Source organism: Triturus cristatus, chromosome 2_2, assembly GCF_964204655.1.
Source record: "Triturus cristatus chromosome 2_2, aTriCri1.1, whole genome shotgun sequence".
Classification (NCBI taxonomy): Eukaryota; Metazoa; Chordata; class Amphibia; order Caudata; family Salamandridae; genus Triturus; species Triturus cristatus.
In genome coordinates, this window is record NC_140582.1 from 856,121,805 (window position 1) to 856,143,298 (window position 21,494).

Below are 21,494 nucleotides of genomic sequence, written 5' to 3' on the forward strand. Positions count from 1 at the left end.
ATTGCATCTAAAAAAGTTTAAAAAATACCTTTAAGCTTTCCACACAGTTGACAAGGATCTAAACACTTAAAAGCGCCTGTGCAGCACACAATCAACATGTACTTAAATTTAGTTAATAGCACTCAGAAGTCCTTGGTTCAAGCCACTTCTCTTTTACAGAATGCACTGACAAGGGAATTATGTTTTCTACAAAATGTGATTTTTAAAAAAATGGTTACAGAAAACAAAAATAGAGCAAAACAGTCTAAAGGCCAGCAGTAGCAAAAGATCGTTGTTTATGCTTCAGACATAATGTGAGCACTAGCATGAGGAAATATACACCATTATCAACATTTCCAAATAAAGTAGAAAACCTCCACGTGGCTAAATCTTATAGTACTTTAAAACCTGCGACAAATAAAAATATATCTGACACTGTACTTGTACGCCACAAATAAACACAAATTGGTAGCGTTTAAGACATAATGACTTGAAAAAATTGTATATTTAGTTTAATTATCAAACAACGTGTCTGCAATGAAACATGGATGCATATTCAGTTTAGTAGGTCTATATCACTGCATGCACCACAGCTGATAATTCATGTCCAGCCTGCATATTTCCATGTACAACAGGCGCCGCGAATTTGACAGGTTTTTAGAGTGTTCCCAAACATAGTACTAATAATTCTCAAATCTTTCAATTGAGGATGCAATGTCTTTTTAATATGAATAGAAAGTCCGACTATGTACACGGAAAATGAAGATTTCCATTCTGCTTGTCAAACATCAATTTTAAAGAAAGTTGATTTAGAACACAATTCTAGTTCTTTTGTGCACTTCCAGTATATACACCATTAAAGAAACATAACAGCCTCCATAAAAAAGTTAATATTTTAGTACTGGGTGAGCAATCCTATGTTGGAACTCCAAACAGTGCTAAACAAAACAATGATTGCATCACAGCAAGTACTGGATTTAAATGGAGGAAATCTTTAGTCCGAGAGGGCAATCATCTCAATGTACCGGATATCTTTTGTCCAAATGTTTTAATGCAGTCTGTAACTGTTTTATTGATTTGACCAGCGAGAAGGAGAGGAAAAAAGAAAAGCAGCCCAACATCATCTTTTTTTATTTCGGTTGCTTAACTTTCAAACAAACCAAACACCTAGCGGGTGCTATGGGAAGCTTGTTCAACTGGGACACTGTTCTCCAAATAGACCCTAAAATGAACAATTGGGCTACAGTAAATGGCACAGACAATATGAAGAGAAAAAATGAGTGATGTATTGGCTTTGTTTCGAGGGTGGAGTGGAGCAGCTTTCAACACACACAGCACTGGTAGGGATTAGGGGTGCGAACAGTCGACCATTTCAAACCAAGTGTAAACATCAGCTTTACAGGAAAAAGTAATCTACAGGGACATTGGACTTAAAATGGTATACTGTTCATACACCTGTCAGACCAGGTCTACTAAAAGTACAAGCATGCAAATCCACAGGCACATAGGATCCATGTTAAAAATAGTAGGCTATTTAATGAGTGAAGGCAATTATTTGATAGCGCTAACACTCAAAATGGTACTCAAGTAATTAAGATCAGTAAACCAAAATCCTGGAACTACCTCCTGGAATCCCAGACACTGCAAAAACATTAAAGTATGCATACTGTTCAATTGTTTCACGTTTGCTCAATTCTTTTTACAATATTTAGTAAGAAAAAAATTAAAGTATTTCCCCTTTTTAAATTTACACAGACGTTTAATGAGCTTTATTTACAGAGCAGTTTCTCAGTCTCCAATAGTGCCTAGGAAAGCATTATCAGGCAAGAGTGTCATTTTTAAAAGGGAACCTATGCAGAATTCTAAAAATAACAGATGGTGGTGCTCTTCAGACGGGGCAAGCTGGACTACAGAAGTGGCTATTTCCACATCTCAGTTGCTCAGAAGTAGTTCTGTTGCAGTTTCTACATCCCACGATTTTGAAGACAAGGCCACTATTACTGCATTCTGTGGACAAAAGTATAGACACATTTAATGGGTGAACATGTTCATTTCATTCTTCAAACAAACAATTATGCTGTACAACGCCAAATTAGGCAAATGAGGAAAAACACTTCTCACCAGTCTGCCATTTCATGAACTACTTGCACTTCGACCCAGACACAAACACAATAAATCCCACACACAAACAACAAAATTGGCAAGTTATGTTAAAAGAATACAGGATAGGGGAGGGAAAGGGGTGGGAGACAACATGCTGACGCCTACAGATGGTATTATTGGACAAACAAATATAGACATCATTGTATTTCTATATTGCCACAGATAGACTCCCCTTTTGTAGTAAGGGACCACTGTTTGTGTATAATAGACTGACGATGGTAGGCATACACCTGCAATCACAAACAATTAAACAAAGCAGTGGAAGGCCATTAATAAATAAATAAATATATAAATATATATATGTACGCTCCTTGCTCCACTCGAGAAACGGGGCACTCGCAGGCAGGTGCGATTTTTGCGGCTGTGGACTCCGCAATACTATTTCGCTCCATTCCTCTTAATCCAGAAAAAAGATATCGCACTCCCGGGGACGTTGTCAAGAAAGTTTATTCAAATGACCAGCAACAGACGCGTTTCGGCAAGAATGCCTTTCTCGATGTCAATGACACATCGGAAACGCCATGTTTATCAACTTTTCTAATTTCATGAAAACATGGAAAGGACTAGCGCATTCAATCTAACAAAGGCGCCATTTTGTAGTGAGTATATATACTCATTATCTACATACTTCAATTCATTTATGAATTATTTTACAAGTACCTTGCACAAATATGCATATATTTGCACTCATATTTACACATTATTTGGTAGACATCAACCGTGTATCGGTTTTCAAATATACATTAGGTCATGGTACACAGAGTTTATTTCGCCGTGGATCGGCTAGTGTTCTCTCCTTGAAAACATTTCTAAGAAACTTTTCTACACATTCTACTTCATTATCATTTTTACATCGCAAGGCATGCTCTATCATCATTTTTCTTGATCCAAATCTCATATTGGTTTAGAAAAACCTTTTTGTACCAAGAAACATTATACAGTTACAGTTCCAACATCCGTTAAAACTATTCCAGCAGGGCTCAAAGCACTCAATCACCAATAGAATTACCCCAAATCTAAGTCTCAATCACGAACCTAGGTGTACAGATAACTCCTCTCCGCTATTCAAATCACGAGGAAATTTAGTGAGTAAATCTATTATATAACGTGACTCAAGTCTCCGTAATTTTCTTACTCTATCACCTCCACGGACATTTAAAGCAACGTGAGCCAAACCATAAAATTAAAGCGGACTACGGTCACTCCGATGTTTTTCTGCGAAGTGAGGTGCTACAGGATAAGTCTGATCATTTTTATCAATAGCCCTTAAGTGTTCCAATATTCTGATTATTAATTGATGGACCGTGCTACCTATGTAGCGTAGCCCACACAGGCATACCAGGTAGTAAACTGCATATGGCGTACTGCATGTGATAAATTTAGTGATTTTCTTTACCTTCCCTATGTCTGGGATTATATATGATAGGACTCTCTTGCTGTTGGCGCAAGCTTTGCACCTACTACACGGGTAGAAGCCCATCATTTCTTTCAAGGTACTCACTTTTTGTGGTATTTTTTCTAGGTGATTCCTAACCAGCATGTCACGAAGTGACCTTGCTTTCCTAAAAGTTACCAGTGGAGAGGGAGGAATATCTTTACATATAGTGCTATCAGTTTTTAGGATATGGCAATTCTTTTTGAGCATGTGTTTTAAGTGATTGGCTTCCGCAGAGTAAGGGGTAACCATCCGGAATTTGCCCTCATCTACTGTGGATTTCGCTTTATCCCTCAACAATTTATCCCTCGGGATGCCTCTCACTCTCTGCAAAGTAGCACTTAGTGCCATGGGATTGTATCCCCTCACAGTAAACCTGGCTAAGCTTTCTGAAGCGGCCGCTTCGAAATCTTCTTCCTTAGTGCTATTATATTACTGCCACCGGACTCACTGTACCCGAAAAGTGCAAATTTACATCATTATGGTTAAGGAGATCGATATACCCACGGGCCGAGTCTGCTGTTCCCTGCCACACAATGAACAAATCATCGATAAATCGATACCACTCTATTAACCTGCCACTTGCGTTCTCAGCTTGGTAGATATATATACATTATTGATTTTATATTAACAGCAGAAGAAAATAGTAACAGTCACCATGCAAGGTAGTTTTTCACCAATAGTAAATTTTATAAGACAGCGAGTACACAAAGCTTAAAGTGGGGAGATCAGAGGAAGAGGGTAGGTTGACAGGGCGACAGTGGATTCTGGAGGCAAGGTGTAATCCTCTAGAGTGTGGCATGACAGAACAGGCGTACAATCCGAGGAGCTAGTGATATGGCGTGGTATATGCATGATGTTTGGGAACTCTATTTGAGGTCCAACCCTCTAAGCAGGAGTGAGACGTACCCAGGTGCCTAAAAAGACTTGCTGGGAGAAGTAGTGGTTAGCGGTGGAGACAAGTTGTATTACATAAGGGGGGCAAGTGCAGTGTGCTACTGGCCTGTGGGGAAGCCGTAGCTATGATTGAGTCACGTTGACAGCCTCTAGTTCCCGGAATGTAAGCAGTAAGGCATCCCATTTCATAGCGAGAGGGTATTTTCAAAGTCCCCAGGCTTTCTTCCTGCAGAGTGCGGCGCTATCAGCATCAGCTCAAGCCAGGAGCATGAGTTTCCTTGCTGACAGGGCTTGTTCAGCCTGCCAGCTGCCCTCAATGGCGCACCTCACCAGGATAATGTCCAGGAAAATATATCAGGGCCTGGTTAGCACACCAGGGGCACATAATGGTATGCCTTAAAAGGATCAGGACCAGGTGCAGGAAACAGTTTTAACTTGCCGCCTCAGAGTGCGGGAAGCAGCCTAAGGCGCATGCCTCCCAAGTGTGAATAGGTGCCAAGTTGGTCAGCTGTGCCTTCGAGCATATTGGGAATCTGAACTGTCGATTGACCAGCGTGACAAGCAGTGGTCGCAATGTATAGAATACCCTAAGGTTGTGTCTACAAATGCTAGATTGAATTACACACAGTTCAATTACTTAATCATACTTATTTGACGCTGTATAGGCTGTCACGCATGCATCCTGTGTCTGTAGACATTTGTCCCCGATACTTCAGGATGGATGCAAAGTTCTTACATATGGTCTGGACATGCCCCTCTTGGGGTTTACTGGGCGAGATCACAGGGACTTTGGGGGGAAGCAACTGACACTATAATCCCTATGCAGGGCCCACATTTCCTACTTGGCATCAAGCGTACTGCTGCGAGGAAGAATCTCAATAAATTCTTCGCTCTGGTGTTGGCAAAGCGGAGAATAAGAAATGACATGACAATCCAGTGTGGCCCCCCCAGCACGCGCACACGGTTACTGGATCTTCGCAAAGCATTGGTGGCTGAGCACACAACACAAACGATGGGGGGCAGCCCGAGATAGACCGCAGGCCAACCCCATGCACTGGCAGGATTATTTAGCTTTCCTGGAAGGCAAATTGAATACACCTAGCGCCATATTAACCTGATTTGGTATCTGCAGCTGGGCATTTTCTGCTAGATATATATAAATATACATACACCTGTTGTCACATGCCACTGCGCAACTCAGAGGGCACTACACTGGGGCGGTTCTCATGCCTGCCCCGGCAAGATTTCACTTCCCTCCGCCACTTCCTTCTCTCCTCCTGGCCGCTTCCGCATGTAACTAACTACCTTGGCCCATAGACGACCTGCATCGTATAATGTACTTGAGGAAATAGAGATCGTATAGTTTGCATTTGTGTTTCATAAATCGTTGGTGTGGAGCTATGTAGCTGGGAGAAGAGTGTTAATCGATATGTATTTTTCTTTCCGTTTGAAAAGTGGTTTAAATGTATGTATGTATACACTTGTTGGACAGGACTTGCTCTGTCTTCAGTCTGTCACCAACATGAAGCGTAGCCTGGTTCCCCACCAGACATCAAGAGTAATAATGTCACTGTACTGTTTTGTATGTTAATACCGGCAACATTGTACAATGTACTCATTGTTAAAAACCAATAAAGACTATTTAAAAAAAAAAAAAGTTGGTCAGCTGTGAGAGTTGGGTGGTGATCGCCATCCGAAAGTGTGTAAACTAATCACACAACCACAAGTGGTGCAGGTCAATGTCAGGAGTGAGGATTCTGGGAGACTACATTTGCACACGGAAAATATATATGGTTAATTTTCGCTGGGGTTAGGTAGGCTCTGTGTAGCGCGAAGACCTGTATGAGTTTAAGTCTAACATTCCATGACACGGTTGTCAGATAAGCAAATATTCTGTCCTATTCTTTGTCAAACAGGGGTTGGTTAAGATCCACCTCAAGCAAGCCTAAGGGGGTGATCTGGTTCAGATCTCAAAGGGCTCAAAACAGCCAACTGACAAGGCAGCTGTTTTACATGTTGTGGAGATATTTGATAAGATTATGGGATGAGGCTCGGTGTCTGACTCGTCAAGCGGTGCTTACTGCGCAGGAGAAAGTTGTGTATAAGGAGTGTCCCTGTGGAATGTTGCACTCTTTAAGAAGGTTGTTGCAAAACATGAGGGCACCATCATCGAAAAAGCAGTAGTTGGCAATCTTACAGTGGTTTTGTACATGGTTTTTGTTTAAGAGTTCCAGTATAGCTAGGTTTAGAACCAACACGTTGACCATCTTGAAATGGTTAAATAATGATATACTATGGACAATACAATTCGGTGATGGTTGGCTCGTTCAGAGGCAGTGGTTACACAGGGATGCCGTCCACTACAGATGCAATGAGCAGCAATGAAGAAGCACATTAGCAGTCTGGGTGGCTGTAGTGTGCTCTAAAAAATTAACATAAAAGAAATAAACGAACTGGGACCGATAATAGGAGAAAATGGAAAACTAAGGGACTGGCCCCAGCAGTCCTGGCAATGAAGCACACATTTTCAGGCACATTTGCTGAAAATGTCATCATTCATAAGGACATTGCATTCAATCTTGACCTCTGGCTGAGCCACCTCACTGCTTTCAACTGCACTCCTCTCATCGTAGACTCAGCCAAATCTCTAGGAGTCACCATGGACAAGAACCTGAATACTAAAAATCATATCAGCACTCAGAAATATCAAACCTTTCCTTCCACTTAAGGATTTCAAGCAGGTGGTCCAAGCGCTTGTCCTACCGAGGCTAGATTATGGTAGTGCTACCCTCTGTGGCCTTCCCAAATACACCCTGGCTCTGCTAAGGGCATCACTGAATGCTGCTGCTAGACTGGTTACAGGCACCAAACGCAATGAGCACATTTCGCCAGTCCTAAAATCTCTAAATTGGCTCCCCTACGAAGCACGAATCCAGGTAAAAATTGCCGTTATGACGCACAAAGCCATCCACTTCAATACTCCCAGGTACCTGGCACAAAAACTTGAACTATCCTGCGGTGTAAGCCTCTAGAAGCGCCGCTACTTTCCTCCTGAAACCACTTATCCTTAACAAAAAGAGAACTTTTCACAGAGCCTTCTCTGGCGCAGCTCCAAAGATATGGAACTCTCTTCCACCAGAAGTACGCAGAATCTCCGTAACAACGGTGTTCAAACTGGAAGTCAAAAGATTCCGGATGAATAAATTCCTTCAGTAAGTGGGCTAGGCTCTCTGGCCCGTTGTCATTGTTCCTACTTCCATGGTTCCAACATTTACTACTACACTTTTTATGACATACCGTGTCCCTTTTTCGCTACCCTGTACAATTGTTTAACGTAACTTCCATTTGGATTTTTCATGTAACTTATGATTATTCGTGTTTTTATCCCTACTTGTTTTTTTACATTATTGTCCTTCTAGTTCTGGTTCGAATGTAAAGCGCTCTGATATCCTTTTGGATCTTGTTCGCGCTATATAAAACTTTATATCAAAATAAATAAATGGTTTAACCCAATGCTCAGACAGAGGCAGGGTGTAAATGACACACACAGACCAATGGCAAAAGAGGAGTGACCCTAATCCCCTCTAATTATGTGCAGCGTGAGTTTCAAATGCACAAAACCACTGAAATTTGCCAGTTCTGGTTAGTAACACACAGAACTCACACAACTCGTGCTTGTTAGCTTTTTTTTCTTCTTTAAGTTTGCTGTTAGCCAAGAGCTTTTGATTTTGCTAAAATGATATGCATAAAATACCTAGTTATAGGGGCTTTCAATCAGTCCTCTTCATCCATTGGTCTGTTACTGTGTAATTCAAATGTTTCTTCGGCCTACCGCAGCATGGTGTAAAGGGTCAGCCAACTTAACCCACTGGTTAACTTCATTGTGAAGGACTGCATTCTGCCTCATCACATCTGAATAAACTGAGCAAAGGGACAGCATGGTCTGCCATTCGCAACCACCATCTTGGAATAGGACTTTGCCCATTAACACTAGCCATTTGAGAAAAAAAGCTTAAGTGAAGTGGGATTTAAATAAGTAGCAAATTCACTATTATACTTAATGAGATTCACTATCATTCTTGATATATCTTATTTTTAAAAACTTGTTTGTGGAAAACTCATAGACCCAAAAAAATAGAAAATATAATTTGACAACAGTAAATGGGAATTTAAGTACTTCTATATTTTACACTTGAAGTAAAGGTCTGTGTTACATGATCCTGGTATTCTTTTTAAATTGCAAAGCCTTCTTTCCAAGATAGCTACTGTTTTCAAAGACTTTGAAGGGGCACATGTCCCTCACAGCCACTTTGCAGTTCCTCTCTAGAGCTCCTGCCTACTACTCTAATTTGCAATCTCCTTGCCACTGTAAGGCAGAATGAACCCTGTCTTCTCATCATGCCATGGGCAAGAACTTCAGTTACTAACCCAGCCCTCTCTCTCACCTGCAGCACTGAGAGAGCTCATATTTCCATATCACCAGTGAAAGAATGCTCCCCTACTGGTGGTGAACGCTTTGGTAAGAGCCTTGCCGCCTCTTGCCGAGATGACTGCTGTAGGATGCCTTTTCAATTTATTTATTTTATTTTGACAGCTTTACATAGCGCGGACTTGTCCCGAAGGCATCAAAGCGCTTTACAGCAGTGGCTTGATACAAAGGTACAGCAAGTTACAATTACACTCAAGACAAATTGACACAGTAGCTGCGACCAGGACAAATGCAGCAGTTAGTCAAGGGACGTACATGGTTTAAGCATTGATTAAGATGGTGGGGACACAATGAAGGAAGATAGTCTCCTGGATAGAGTACAGGTGTCTGTCAAATAGGAGGAGCTTAGGGTCCTTTCTGAAGATGGCTATGCAGGTTGATAGGCTAAGGGAGGGAGGTAAGGAGTTCCAGATTATTGTGGCACTACCAGAGAATGTATCGTTCTCGACTGAAGGTGTGGGGTTCCAGGAGCAGGGATTGGCAATTTCTGGAACCTATATTTGCTCCAGAGATTTTCAGTTTCTCACTTAGATAGGAGGGCGAGTAAGAGTGCACCGCTCTGTGGGCAATCCAGGCAGTTTTGAATTGGGCCCGATCTTCAATGGGAAACTATTGGAAGGCTAGCAGGACTGGGCAATGTAGTCACATTTCTTGAGACCCAACACAAAGTGCAATATATTGCATTAATGGTATTTACTTTATATATGTGTTTTTGTAGACACACAATTGATGGACACCTCTGTCTACACTTGTAGCTCGTGATCCAATAACATTGCTTTCTGGACGTCTGCCTGCATGTGTTGTGATTTCTTCTCTTCCATGTAAACACAGACAGGCTGGCCCAGCCTGAAACAGCTCAGACTTCATCCAATTGCTTCTGCCTCTGTAAGCTGCCACCCTGCCTCTAAGCCAACGAGCCCGTGGTGGTGGAGCCACTCATGTTTCGGGGCTGAACTTTGGAGAAGCAGCTCGTCCATTGCCTTACTAGAGCCCATTAACAAACACACTCTTGGTTAGTGTTTACCGGTGTGTATTTAAAAAGGTTGCAAAGTTGTGTTTCACAGTCTAAAACGTTTAACGACAACAAATGAATATGTTGCTGGCTATTACCGTGGACTGAATGCCTGAGGGTAATAATGCGCTCTTGAGGTGGTCTTACGAGCCTAGACACTTGATGTACATTGCAATATTTATTACACTGTGATGGGTTTCGCAAAACATGGACACCATACCAACATACAGATGCTTTGCCACACTGAGGAAAAAAGATTATACAAGAAAACATGTATTCAGATACAAAAAACGTGGAGCCGATTCTTGGAGGTATCAACGCGCGTTTCGACGAGCATGCTGCCTTCTTCAGGAAACCACATTAAAAGTATCATCTACAAAAGTAAAATACATGGTACATTAAGTGAAACATCTCTTACGAAAACAGTAGCTTATTGGTGCACCTCCAGCAAAAGCAAGAACCAAAATACCAAAAGAGCCCAATCTGTGCACGAAGTGGGAAAGGAGTTGTGTTTAGCCAAAGTAACAAAGAGATTTAAAAACTTGTTTATATCTGAACTCAAGATAAATGTGATATCTACATATCAGCAAAAGCCAAAAAAAACGGTAGACACCAGAAAACTGAAGTAGATATCATGGCTATGCTTACCCAGGCTGAAAGAAATGGGAAGTAGGTTACTTCTTATAACTGCCTAGAGGACGTATGTTGGTCCAAGTTTAAGCTAAAAATGAGATAAGCAGCAATAAGCAGACGGGATTATAAATGGGTGACTGATTCAATGACAGACAAGAATTGGCTCGAGCATGTGTTAGCAGACAGAAGATCTTTCTTAAGTACCTGATAAGATACTAAGGACGTGATAGTGTATGGCCGAATCCGCAAATCTGGAGACAGTCCCTAAAACCACAGAAAAAAGTGTAAACATCGACTCGGGAATACTGAAAGTTGTTTAGGTATGTGAAGAAGCTGACTTTTCAGATGCAGTCAGAACATACCTTCAAGTTAAAATTGTTTTGGCTGACAAATATAATCACCAATTGCCTTGGGTCGGGCCTTTTCTAAGCTGTCAGCAAATAGGTTCCTGGAAGGACTTATCGACGTGGAGCCAAGGCAGAGACCTGTCCCTTAAAATAGGGCGATAGAGAGAAAAGGCAAACATCAAATTGTGTATAATATGACCCTGTAGCCAGTCATAACACACACCAGGCTGCTACTAGTTTAAAGGGAAGACAAACCTAATTTTGTGCAAAATAATAATTATTTCTAATTCTGGGCGTTACAACGATATAAACTGCACCCCTACCGGGACAATTATGGGACTAAAGCTGCTGCTCAGACGGTACAAGACCATCTTAGAGTGGATCGTGCAAGATATGTACGTCCAGCTCAGTAGTGGAGTGATTATACAATCTAACTCCTTAAACGAGGGTGTCTGCCTAATGTGTGGCAATTACAGGCCATGCACAAATAAATACATGCAAGACCGCTGCAAAATACTTGGTTCAGCCCGTAACAGTCGAAGGATATTTCAGGAGACTCGAGGCCCTGCCGGACGGTATTGTTTTTAAAGGGCGGAATACTTACCCAATTGATTGGTAAATAGTAGAGAGACAGAGGAAAGGCTCGTTATACGGCTAGAGAGCAATGGCTTATAGAGAACACTTCACAAAGCACTTGATCACATCACAGTGTACAGGGTAAGAAAGAAAAAAATCCATTCCCAAATATTATATTGGTGATAGAGAAAATAAATTTGAAGTGAAGGTGGTAGATTTCAAATATAAGGTTGGGTGAGCTAGAAGATCTAGTCTCACTAATATTTTCACATTGTGGCCAAAGCGCTAGGACGCTAGCATCTGGATCACATACTCAACTAGAGATAGCTACCGTATATGTAAGATAGACTAACTTAGACAAGTACTGGAGTATAGATCCCATGACTACAAGGTTTTATGTGTCTCAGACTCAAGAACCCGGCAAGGCGAAGTCGTAGAAGACAGGATTAGAACAGACCAACTGGATATGGAAGAAAACGTAAAATTAGGTGTTCTATTTAATTGCATTCTCCCACGGAATCTCAAAGTTCAACCCTTTTGTGTGAGTCTTCAAAACAAAAATCCAAAAGACCTCACGTCTTTTACGTATATCTGTACTTTTGGGTTCTTGCATCAATTCAATTTTTTCCAGAATGTGACTTCTTATTTTACGAGTGATGGTTCTTTTCAAGGTAAAGTTTGACTAACGGCGCAGTTAGTTTCAATGTGTGAATCGCTGAATGATGTTCAGTTAGGCATGTCAACAGAGTGCGTGAGGGTTTGCCAACATACTCTAATTCACACAGAAACGATAAATCAAGTTCTTGGTTTTACAATTCGTGAATTTATTCGCTTTTACAGTATATCCATTGTGAGTAAGAATGTCTCCTTCAAGTGCATTATCACACAAGTTACTTACTTGTGTAACAATATATCTGTAAAAGATATTAGTTAGTGATAGATTCCTTACCTTAGAATATCCTCAGGCATCAGACTGGATATGGAAAGTTTGTCAGCAGTACACCTGCGCGTCAGAAGATGGAATCTTGCGGCTCTGCGTCCGCCGCTGGCGTCGTAGGCGCCGAGATGACGTCACGGAGATTACTTAAGTGCCACCCATGCGCGCCAACGTCAGTTCTGTACACGATTTTCCGCGCCAGGAACGCAGAGCCATGCAAGAAACTGACCACTGGTGCCATGAAACTAGGGCCCTGAAAGGGATGACCTTAACCCTAGAAATCAGTTCGTAGAACAGGGAGGATGGGTGGGGCGGTAAAGAATCTATCACCAACTAATGTCTCTTACAGATATATCGTTACACAAGTAAGTAACTTGTGCAACTGAAAGACACGTTAGTGATAGATTCCTTACCTTAGAATAGATACCCCAGCAATAGCAACCCCGGTGTCACGGAGAACAGAACAGCCAAAGAAGCGGTCACTCTGGACTTGACTGTCAAGGAAATAATGCTTGGTAAACTTGTGCAGCGAGGCCCACGTAGCTGCCCGACAAATTTCCTGCAAGGGAACACCGCGTCCCAAAGCAGTAGTGGCTGCCGTTGCCCGGGTAAAATGGGCACGCAGCCCCACAGGAGGCTCCTTCTTAGCCAACGAGTAACATGCTTTGATGCACAGAACAACCTACCGAGAGATGGTCAGTTTGTGCACGGCCCGACCTTTGGCACCCACGTAGCAAACAAAATGTTGGTCATCCACCCGGAACTGGTGTGTGCTCTTCAGGTAGAACGAGAGCGCAAGTTTTGGGTCCAGATGGTGGAGCCTCTCCCTCTTTTGAAGGATGAGGAGTCGGAAAGAAGGTGGGCAAAGTGATGGTTAGCCCGATGTGGAAGGGCGAGACAACCTTTGGCAAGAAAGAAGGACGAGTCCTTAAAACCACTTTGCCCGGATGTCCAAGACTGGTTATGGGGGATCCGAAATATCTTCTTTGGATGTAGGTGCAGAAAGGTTCAGTGCCGAACCGGACAGGTCCTTTTTGTCCTTAGAAGCGGAAGGTTTCGGCTCCGAAGCAGACTTGTTTCAAAACAGATGATTTCGGTTCCGAAGCAGATTTATCTTTCAGAGCGAAATGTTTCAGGACTGAAGACTAGCGGTCTCCACTCAATCTTGAGCCGCAAGGCTGGACTACTTGTTTCGGTGCCAGGCCCGAGCATCAAACGATGTCTCGCTGCCGACCAAGGCCCGAAGGTAGAGGTGGTGCCGAAGCCTTATGTTTAGTGGAAGATAGTTTATGGGGTAAAGGGGTTTTAGTGCTTGTAGAAAGTCTTTGATTCCGACCTAGAAATCTAATAGGATCCAGATTCTGCGACACAGAAGGCCTCCTCTTCTTCCGCGGACGTTGCTTCCTGTTCAGATTCTTCTCCAAAGATATCCGGAGTATGTTGAGTGCTTTGGAGCTGCATTTCTCATCGTCGAGTCGGACGATCTCGAACAGTCCTTTTCGATCGGAACAACCAACAGGCCTTGCAATCTTCTTCCTTGTGCTCTGGTGAGAGGCACGAGTTGCAGACTTGGTGTAGATCGGTGCAAGGGTACTTGGAGCGGCACAGAGGACAGAATTGAAACACGGTCCGTTCCATCGACATTAGAATGGACAGACGTGGCTAGGCCCAAAGGCCGTCCACGAGGTTTTCGACCGAAGATGAGATTTTCCCGATCGAATGGAAACACGGAGAGATGGAAACAATACCATTGAGGGTATGGTGAATTACACAAATAGGGGAACCCAAAGGGCGGTTTCGAACCGGAGCGCAGCAATACACGTCCAAACCTGATGGCAGAAAAAAACAATCTAATAAGGTCGATGCTCATGCGCACTATCACCGAATGGAGGAGTCACCTTACCTTGTGACTAGGAAAGACTTCTTAGAAGAAAAACATCTTGCAAACATCCGGACCCAACACTAGCCTGCAGGAGCATGCAAAGCATGTGTATCTACAGCACACATGCCTTGAACAGAGCACTATCTAAAGTAAATAAGGATTAGGTACTTACCTGTAATCCTAGTTCTCTTCCAGGGGTATCCTCATCAAAGTCATAAGCACTAGAATATTTCCGCCCATGCGCGGGACCCCGGAAACAATCATATGTGAAAACCTATGTATCTCCATATTACACATATATATATATATATATATACACACATATACATATATACACATACACATATATATATATATATATATATATATATATATACACACACACACACAATAAAAAATGTAAATGCAGCCTTCCATACACTAAGAGCTGAGTAATGCGGTAAGGACTCCCTTGTACATTATAAACAATACCTTAATAACAGGGAAAAACAAACAGCAAAGTATGTTTGAAAACGGTTTTAATGCTTAGCACTTAACACAATCCCTCAGATAGGACTGGAAGCATTGACAGCTCACAGGCTGCATTGTAGAAACATAGCATAGAAAAGCCGAAAAGCTAACCCTTAGCAACATAGAAATAAACTGGCACCATGCCTTTAAGGCAGCCATGACCCCTAGCTTCCCATCATGCCTCAGGGGTGACAGTGAAGTCAGTTCTTTCCGGCGCCTTCCGACAGGACCCTGGTTACAAAGCTCTACCTTTTTTGACTTTGTCAGAAATAATCTCCAGTTTTTTGGAAAATCTCTTCTTACTTCGACTTATAACAGCTTTAGAAGTAAGGTGCTATCTTTTTTTGACAGAATTTGGCATTTTCCCCACTCAAAAATGCCATCTCTTTTTGACCCCAGCCCTTCTTGTGGAAAAAAGAAGGCCAGGACAGACTCTCATGCAGTCTGTATACCTTGTCTTCCTAAGGATCATGTCCCCAATACTTGCCCTCATTGCCAGTCTTTATCAAAAAGAACATTGAAAGACAGAGAAAGAATCCGTCTCTATGGAATGGCTGAAAAGGATGGAACATCTTCCATAGGCAGGTCACCGGTGAGAAAGGGCTCGAAGAGGGCTAGATCCTCTTCCAGAAGCAAAATTACACTCTGCTCTTCTTCAGCGTCGGGCTTGGCGATGACAAAACTTCCACCGGTAAGACATACGTCCATAAGAAGACCATCGTCGTCAACTCGGCGACAATCGGCGTCAAGGAATCGTGATCCCCCGCCGTCAACCCGGCGACGAACGGCATTGAGAGTTGCAAGCCCTCCGCCGTCGTCATCACGGCGACGATCGGGGTCGAAGAACAAAAGCCTGCCGCCGCCAAGTGCATAGTTTTCAACACCAGCAAGTTGATAAGGAGGTGGGTTTCTGCCAAACACCTCAATTCTCTTATCTCCAACTCTCATTCGGATGACGTACCTAGCCAAGTAGTGACAAATCCATCACCACCAACCGCTCTGCATGAGGAAGGGGAGAGGGGTCTGCCAAGTGTCCAATTTTAGTAAAGCAGCCACCACTGCAGATCTTTTGTCTGTATGTAGGTAGGAAGTACGAAAATGGGATTTCTAGAGTGCAAACCTAGCCAAAAGCAGTGGAGTTCTGTACATGGTCTAACGGAAATGTGAAGGCGATGAGGGAGAGGGAAATGTAAAGGCAATGAGGGAGAGAAGGCGGCGATGTGGACACTTAATTCACTGTGTGATGTATTCTTTAAAGAGGTGTATCTTCAACTTTGGAGCAGCATTGGGTAATCCTGATGGATATGGGGGATGTTGTTCAAGATTCTGGGGGCATAGATGAAAATGGCGTGTTATCTCTTTTTGTTCCCTTCACTTTAGCCTGGTGTCTGATGGTGTCCTGGCCGCGGGTGTGCTGAGGCCCACCAGAGATGAGATTGACTGCAAAATCAGCTGGGTTGCTGGTTTGATGGATATTTAAATGATGTAGCTGGTTTTGAAGATGTTGCGGGCTGGAAAAAGGGAGCCAATGGAGTTCTATCAGGGTGGGGTGATGTGATCATATTTCTTCAGGCCCTGGATGAGACATGAAGCGACGTATAGGATACCACGAATGGGTGCCAACATGGAGGCTGGGAGGCCATGGAGTGTGGGATTCGCAACATCCAGACTCGAGCACACAGGCATCACAATCAGTTTTGAAGTCACTTTCTGGAAGAAATGCTTTGAATTTGGTACCAGGCCGTCTGTGTTGTTTGGTAATGCGAGAGGTTGGTGTCCAGGGTGAATCCCAAGTGATTTGGCATTTGGTCAGTGTGTGAAGCAGTCCAAGTTCATGCCTTCAGCCAGGTTTATGATGAACAAGTTACTTACCTTTGGTAACGCTTTTTCCGGTGGATACAGTATCTGCCTGTGGAAAAAGGACAGAGAAATCCAGAAGAAACACAAAGTAACAGTGAAGCTACAGATAGAGATTCCCAAAATCCGTTGGCGTCGACGGCGCGGAAAAAAGGGAACTGACGTCATCACGCCGACAAGGTCTTATGGAGCCGGTGACGTCAGCGGAGTCGCGAGCGGAGAGATGCCTCTGTGACGTCGTCTTCGACCTCATCGGCGTAGACTGCTACAAAAGTTTCCAAATGTTGTTGGCGCACGGGATATTCACAAGGTGAGGAATCCACTGGCAGATGTATCCATCAGAAATATCTTTGTTGTTCTTGTCAAATAGGAATTGTGTTTTAGTTGAATGGAGCTTCAGGTATGTGCTGGACATCACGGTCTGGATGATGCGCAGGCAATGTCTGATGCATTCGATGTCTGAAGCAGATATCCCTATCTGAAACCTGGATCCAATTTGACAGGTTACCCTGGTGCAGGGCCCACAGACTTCAGATCACACTGCAGAGCCTGCATGTGCCATCTGGCATAGTCAATGACCTAGATGCAGGAAGGCAGTAGGCCAAGAAGCCTTTGAGCCACCCTCACTGAAACCAAGGACAGAAGCTAAAACATAAGACTCATGACCTGAATGTTCCGAACTCACTGCTCCAAAGAAAAGGCCTACAAGTGCATTGTATCCAGGATGACTGATTAAAGGGAGCCCCTGTGAAAGTGTCAGGTCTGATTTTGCAGTTTTATTGTTAACCCCAGCAATAAAAGGAGGTTCTGTCATCCACAGGTGGTCCACAACTGACTGTGGCGATCCCACCTTTTGATAGCCAGTTGCTGAGGTAGGGGGAAGACTGGAACCCCCAATGGCCGAAGATCAACAGCTCCCACCACCATTAGCTTTATGAAAACCTAAGGGGCACTTGGTGAGACCGAAAGCAAGCATTACAAACTAAAAATATTCATGGTCCACCTAGAATTACAGGTAGCACCAGAGGGCCTACTGGACAGGGATATGGAAGTAGGTGTCCTGCGGGTCCCACAGCACCATATAGTTTAAATCCAGGGCAGATGGAGCCTGGGCCAGCAAAAACATCTTCAATTTGACCATCCTCAGGAAGAAATTTTGGGGTCTAAGGTCTAGAATAAAAACCGATGCTGCCAGCACAAGGAAATACCAGGAGAAGCACCAAGTTTTGATTGCTGAGGCCTGGACCCTCTCAATGGCTCCTTGCCTAAAATTGGCAAACTGTCCTCCCAAAGTCATGCCCTCCCAAAGTCACACTGATGAGGGTGGAAGATCTGGTGGGACTGAAAGGAATGGCAGGGCTTCGCCCTGTTGGACTATTTGTTGGACCCATCTATCAGATGTTATTGCCTTTCACCCGTGGAGAAAATTACAGATTCCGTCTGCCCAGGGTGGTCATGTGCTGCTAAGGACCAACTAAAGCCGCTTAGAGGCTCATGCCAGAAGAGCGGAGGACTAGGAGGTCCGTTATCGTTGTGGTCCTTGACGTGGTCTACTCAATCTCCTACCCACACCATTGCCTGTGGATCTCATTCATGTGTGGCGCAGGAGCACCAAAGCAGTTCTAACCACTCTGCCAAAGCAGTTGGTAGTGTCCAGCTCTGACCGTATGAAACATTTGGTTGGATCCTGGCTATCTTGATTGGTTAGCGCCCAAGTGCCATGGAGGTGATCTGAGAATTCAGGCAAGACTTGATAGCATGTACAATAACAATTAAGAGTATCTACTCTGCAAGCAGCTTGCATTGACCATTCCGACGGCAGGGCTAGTGGAAGAAAACTTCCTCTTCAAAATGCCTCCATTCTTTTTGACCCTCTGTGCGGGGGAGTAGTGAGGAAAGAATAAGAGTTGACACTTCTAGTGGAGGCCTGTACTACCAGACACTCGGGGTGGGATGATGTGTCAGAAAAGTAGGGTAACCCAGAGCTGGTTTGTAACTATGTGCCACATGTCTGTTTACAAGCGGACAGGAGCAAGGTTTGGCCCAAGTGCCTCTGAGGGTGTCGTCAGGGCCTCTTTGAACAGCAGTAGTTCAGAGGAGGATTTTCTTTTCCAGGTTGTAGAACCACTGTGAGTACGTTTGCCGACTTCAACAGAAAGCAAATTATGAGCTAAGGCCTCAGCTGCTCGTCTAATCACCATGACAAATGAAGCAGACTCTTCCATGGAAGGACCCTGGGGAGAGAATATCCCAATGTAAGGGAAAGTATCCAGTCCACTAGCCTACTGCACATTCTGATACAATTCGTCAATATACTGAGAGTCAAAGTCCGATATGAATAAGTGATGAGCACTGGTAAGTGGCTCCTAGGCAAGGGCTCTTGTTCTATTAGTGTCAAGGTGTATGTGGCTGACCAAGAAGGCACAGAGATCGAGCATGGCTGTGACAGAGATGGATTCACCTCAGAGTTGTTCAGTAAAATCCACGTCAGTCTGTGACTGTGTAAATTCAGACACACCAGTCAGGGACTTTGTACATTTTGGCGCAGGTAGAGAAGGAAGCTCTAGAGGCGAATCAGAATCAGGCTTTGGAGGCAGACTCATCAATAGTAACTGGACTAGAAGCCTCCCCGGATCCATGGCGCTTGAAGGCACATCAGAGGGAATCGGTAGGGTGCCGAAGATTTAGAGCATTGCTTTCCCAAAAGCCTCAAATTATTGCTATACAAAAGGGGGTGGTGATGGACGGAGCATCAGAACCAATCAAACACTCACACCCAGTCAACAGATCCGGGTTTGATCCATCAACGTTCTTTAGCCCACTCTGCCACCCCAGTTCAGACATGGCCATATGCAAATCAGTCTGACCCTGTGCCTCATGGGAACAGTCCAGCCCGAACTGCCAAGCCATGCCTTCCCTGGACCAGAAACAAGCTTCCTAGGCCCAGATCTCTGTACTGGGGTGAATGTATGACATTGTTCTGCATTCTGTCCATCAATTGTTGTTTTTGCATTTGTCACCCCGAGTGGGACGGGTATGCTCAGACTTCTCCATGCCAGTGGAATCAAGCTATCCTGGCTGAAGAGGGGTGAAACCCCGAAACCGGTCCTAGGATACTTGTTTCCAGTCCAGGGAGGACCTGGCTTGGCAGTTCGGGCTGGACTGTTCCCATGAGGCACAGGGTCAAGACGGATTTGCATATGGCTGGGTTCAAATTGGAATGGCGAGCAAAAAAACGATGGATTTAGGCCCAGATAATGTACTGGGGTGAATGTATGACATTGTTCTGCATTCTGTCCATCAATTGTTGTTTTTTCATCAAACTATTGCTAGTCGCAGAAATTCAGGTTGCAATGGGGTCAGTTTCAAAATGTATTCCTCGATTGGGGGCCAGGAACAAGAGACACCCTACAACTTCTCAGATGGATAGTGGTGAGCCCGGGATCATGACCTTTGGTCTCATTGTGAATTCTCTTCCATTTTCATTTTCCGAAGGCTTGAACCTCGATGACAACCTGTTGAGGGACCAGGTCTGAGGCTGGAACCAAGTCTGTGTCCTAGATTTTGAGCAAGATCAGATTTTATGAGACTTCCAAGGGTGTGATCTGTTGTATGGGGGTGGGGGGGGGAGGGGGTGGGGGGGGGGAGGGGTGTGTGTGTGTGTGTGTGTGTGTGTGTGTGTCTGTCTTATACACAGGTGTATTGTATATGGGTTTAAACATACTTAGATATAGCTCATTCGTTGGTTCTTTTCCTTTTTCACCATGCCCTTCAAGTCAGAGACAAGGTTGATGAACTTAAAGGAGTGCTGTGCATAAAACCAACTCCAGCATCACATTATGAGAACAGTAACTACTCCCCAAAGTGGGGAGGCGGGTGGATCAGTGAGGAATATGTTAAGATGACCGAATAGTTATCAGAAGGAATATGCTACTTACCAGTATGCATCTGTTCTTGGCATGTAGAGCTGCAGAGTTGTACACTTAGCATAGATCGCCATCTGGTGTTGGGCCCGGATGTTTGCAGTTTGTTTTTGTTCTTTGGATAGTCTTTGGAAGTCACAAGTTCGGTGACTCCTCCTTCGGTCCGTACTGCGCATGGGCTTCGGCTCCATCCTCAGATTGTTTTTCGCCAACAGGGAAATGATGGAGCGCAGTAATAACAGTGAGAAACCCATGTGTGTTGTATCTAAATAAGATGTACTGGAACGGATACAGGTAGCCGGGGAGGCGGGTGGGCGTGTACAACTCTGCAGCTCTACATGCCAAGAACAGATGCATACTGGTAAGTAGCATATTCCGTTCGAGGCATATGAGCTGCAGATTGTACACTTAGCATAGATTATATAGCAGTACCCAACCTTAGCGGCGACCACCGGTATCCGTTGCAGTGGTTTGAAAAAGTGTCTTTAGTACAGCCTGGCCCACCCTAGCTTGCTGCTTGGAATGCACATCTACACAGTAATGTTTTGTGAAGGTGTGCGGTGTAGACCATGTGGCTGCTTTGCAGATGTCATCTAAGGGTATGTTCCCTAGAAAAGCCATAGAAGCCCCTAACTTTTTTGTAGAGTGGGCTTTAGGCGGAACAGATAATGTTCTTTTTGCCTTTTGATAGCAAATTTGTATGCACTTTACAATCCACCTAGCTATCCCTGATTTAGAGATGGGGTTGCCTTTATGTGGTGGAGAGAAGGAAACGAACAATTGTTTAGTTTTCCTGAAGGGTTGCGTTCTTTGTATGCAGTACAGCAAAGCCCTTTTAACATCGAGTGTGTGTA

At 43.8% G+C, this 21,494-nt stretch overlaps 1 protein-coding gene across 3 annotated transcripts in view; it reads right to left on the bottom strand.

Moving 5' to 3' along the window:
- Positions 1-465: 465 nt before the first annotated feature.
- The window catches only part of UBE2K (ubiquitin conjugating enzyme E2 K), a 231,459-nt gene continuing 210,430 nt past the window's right edge, over positions 466-21,494 (bottom strand). For all 3 annotated transcript variants that reach the window (XM_085642239.1, XM_085642240.1, XM_085642238.1), the window contains one exon: positions 466-1,986. In XM_085642239.1, coding sequence (XP_085498365.1) covers positions 1,912-1,986 — 75 coding nt within the window. In that variant the 3' untranslated portion in view covers positions 466-1,911. The remainder of the gene's footprint in view (positions 1,987-21,494) is intronic.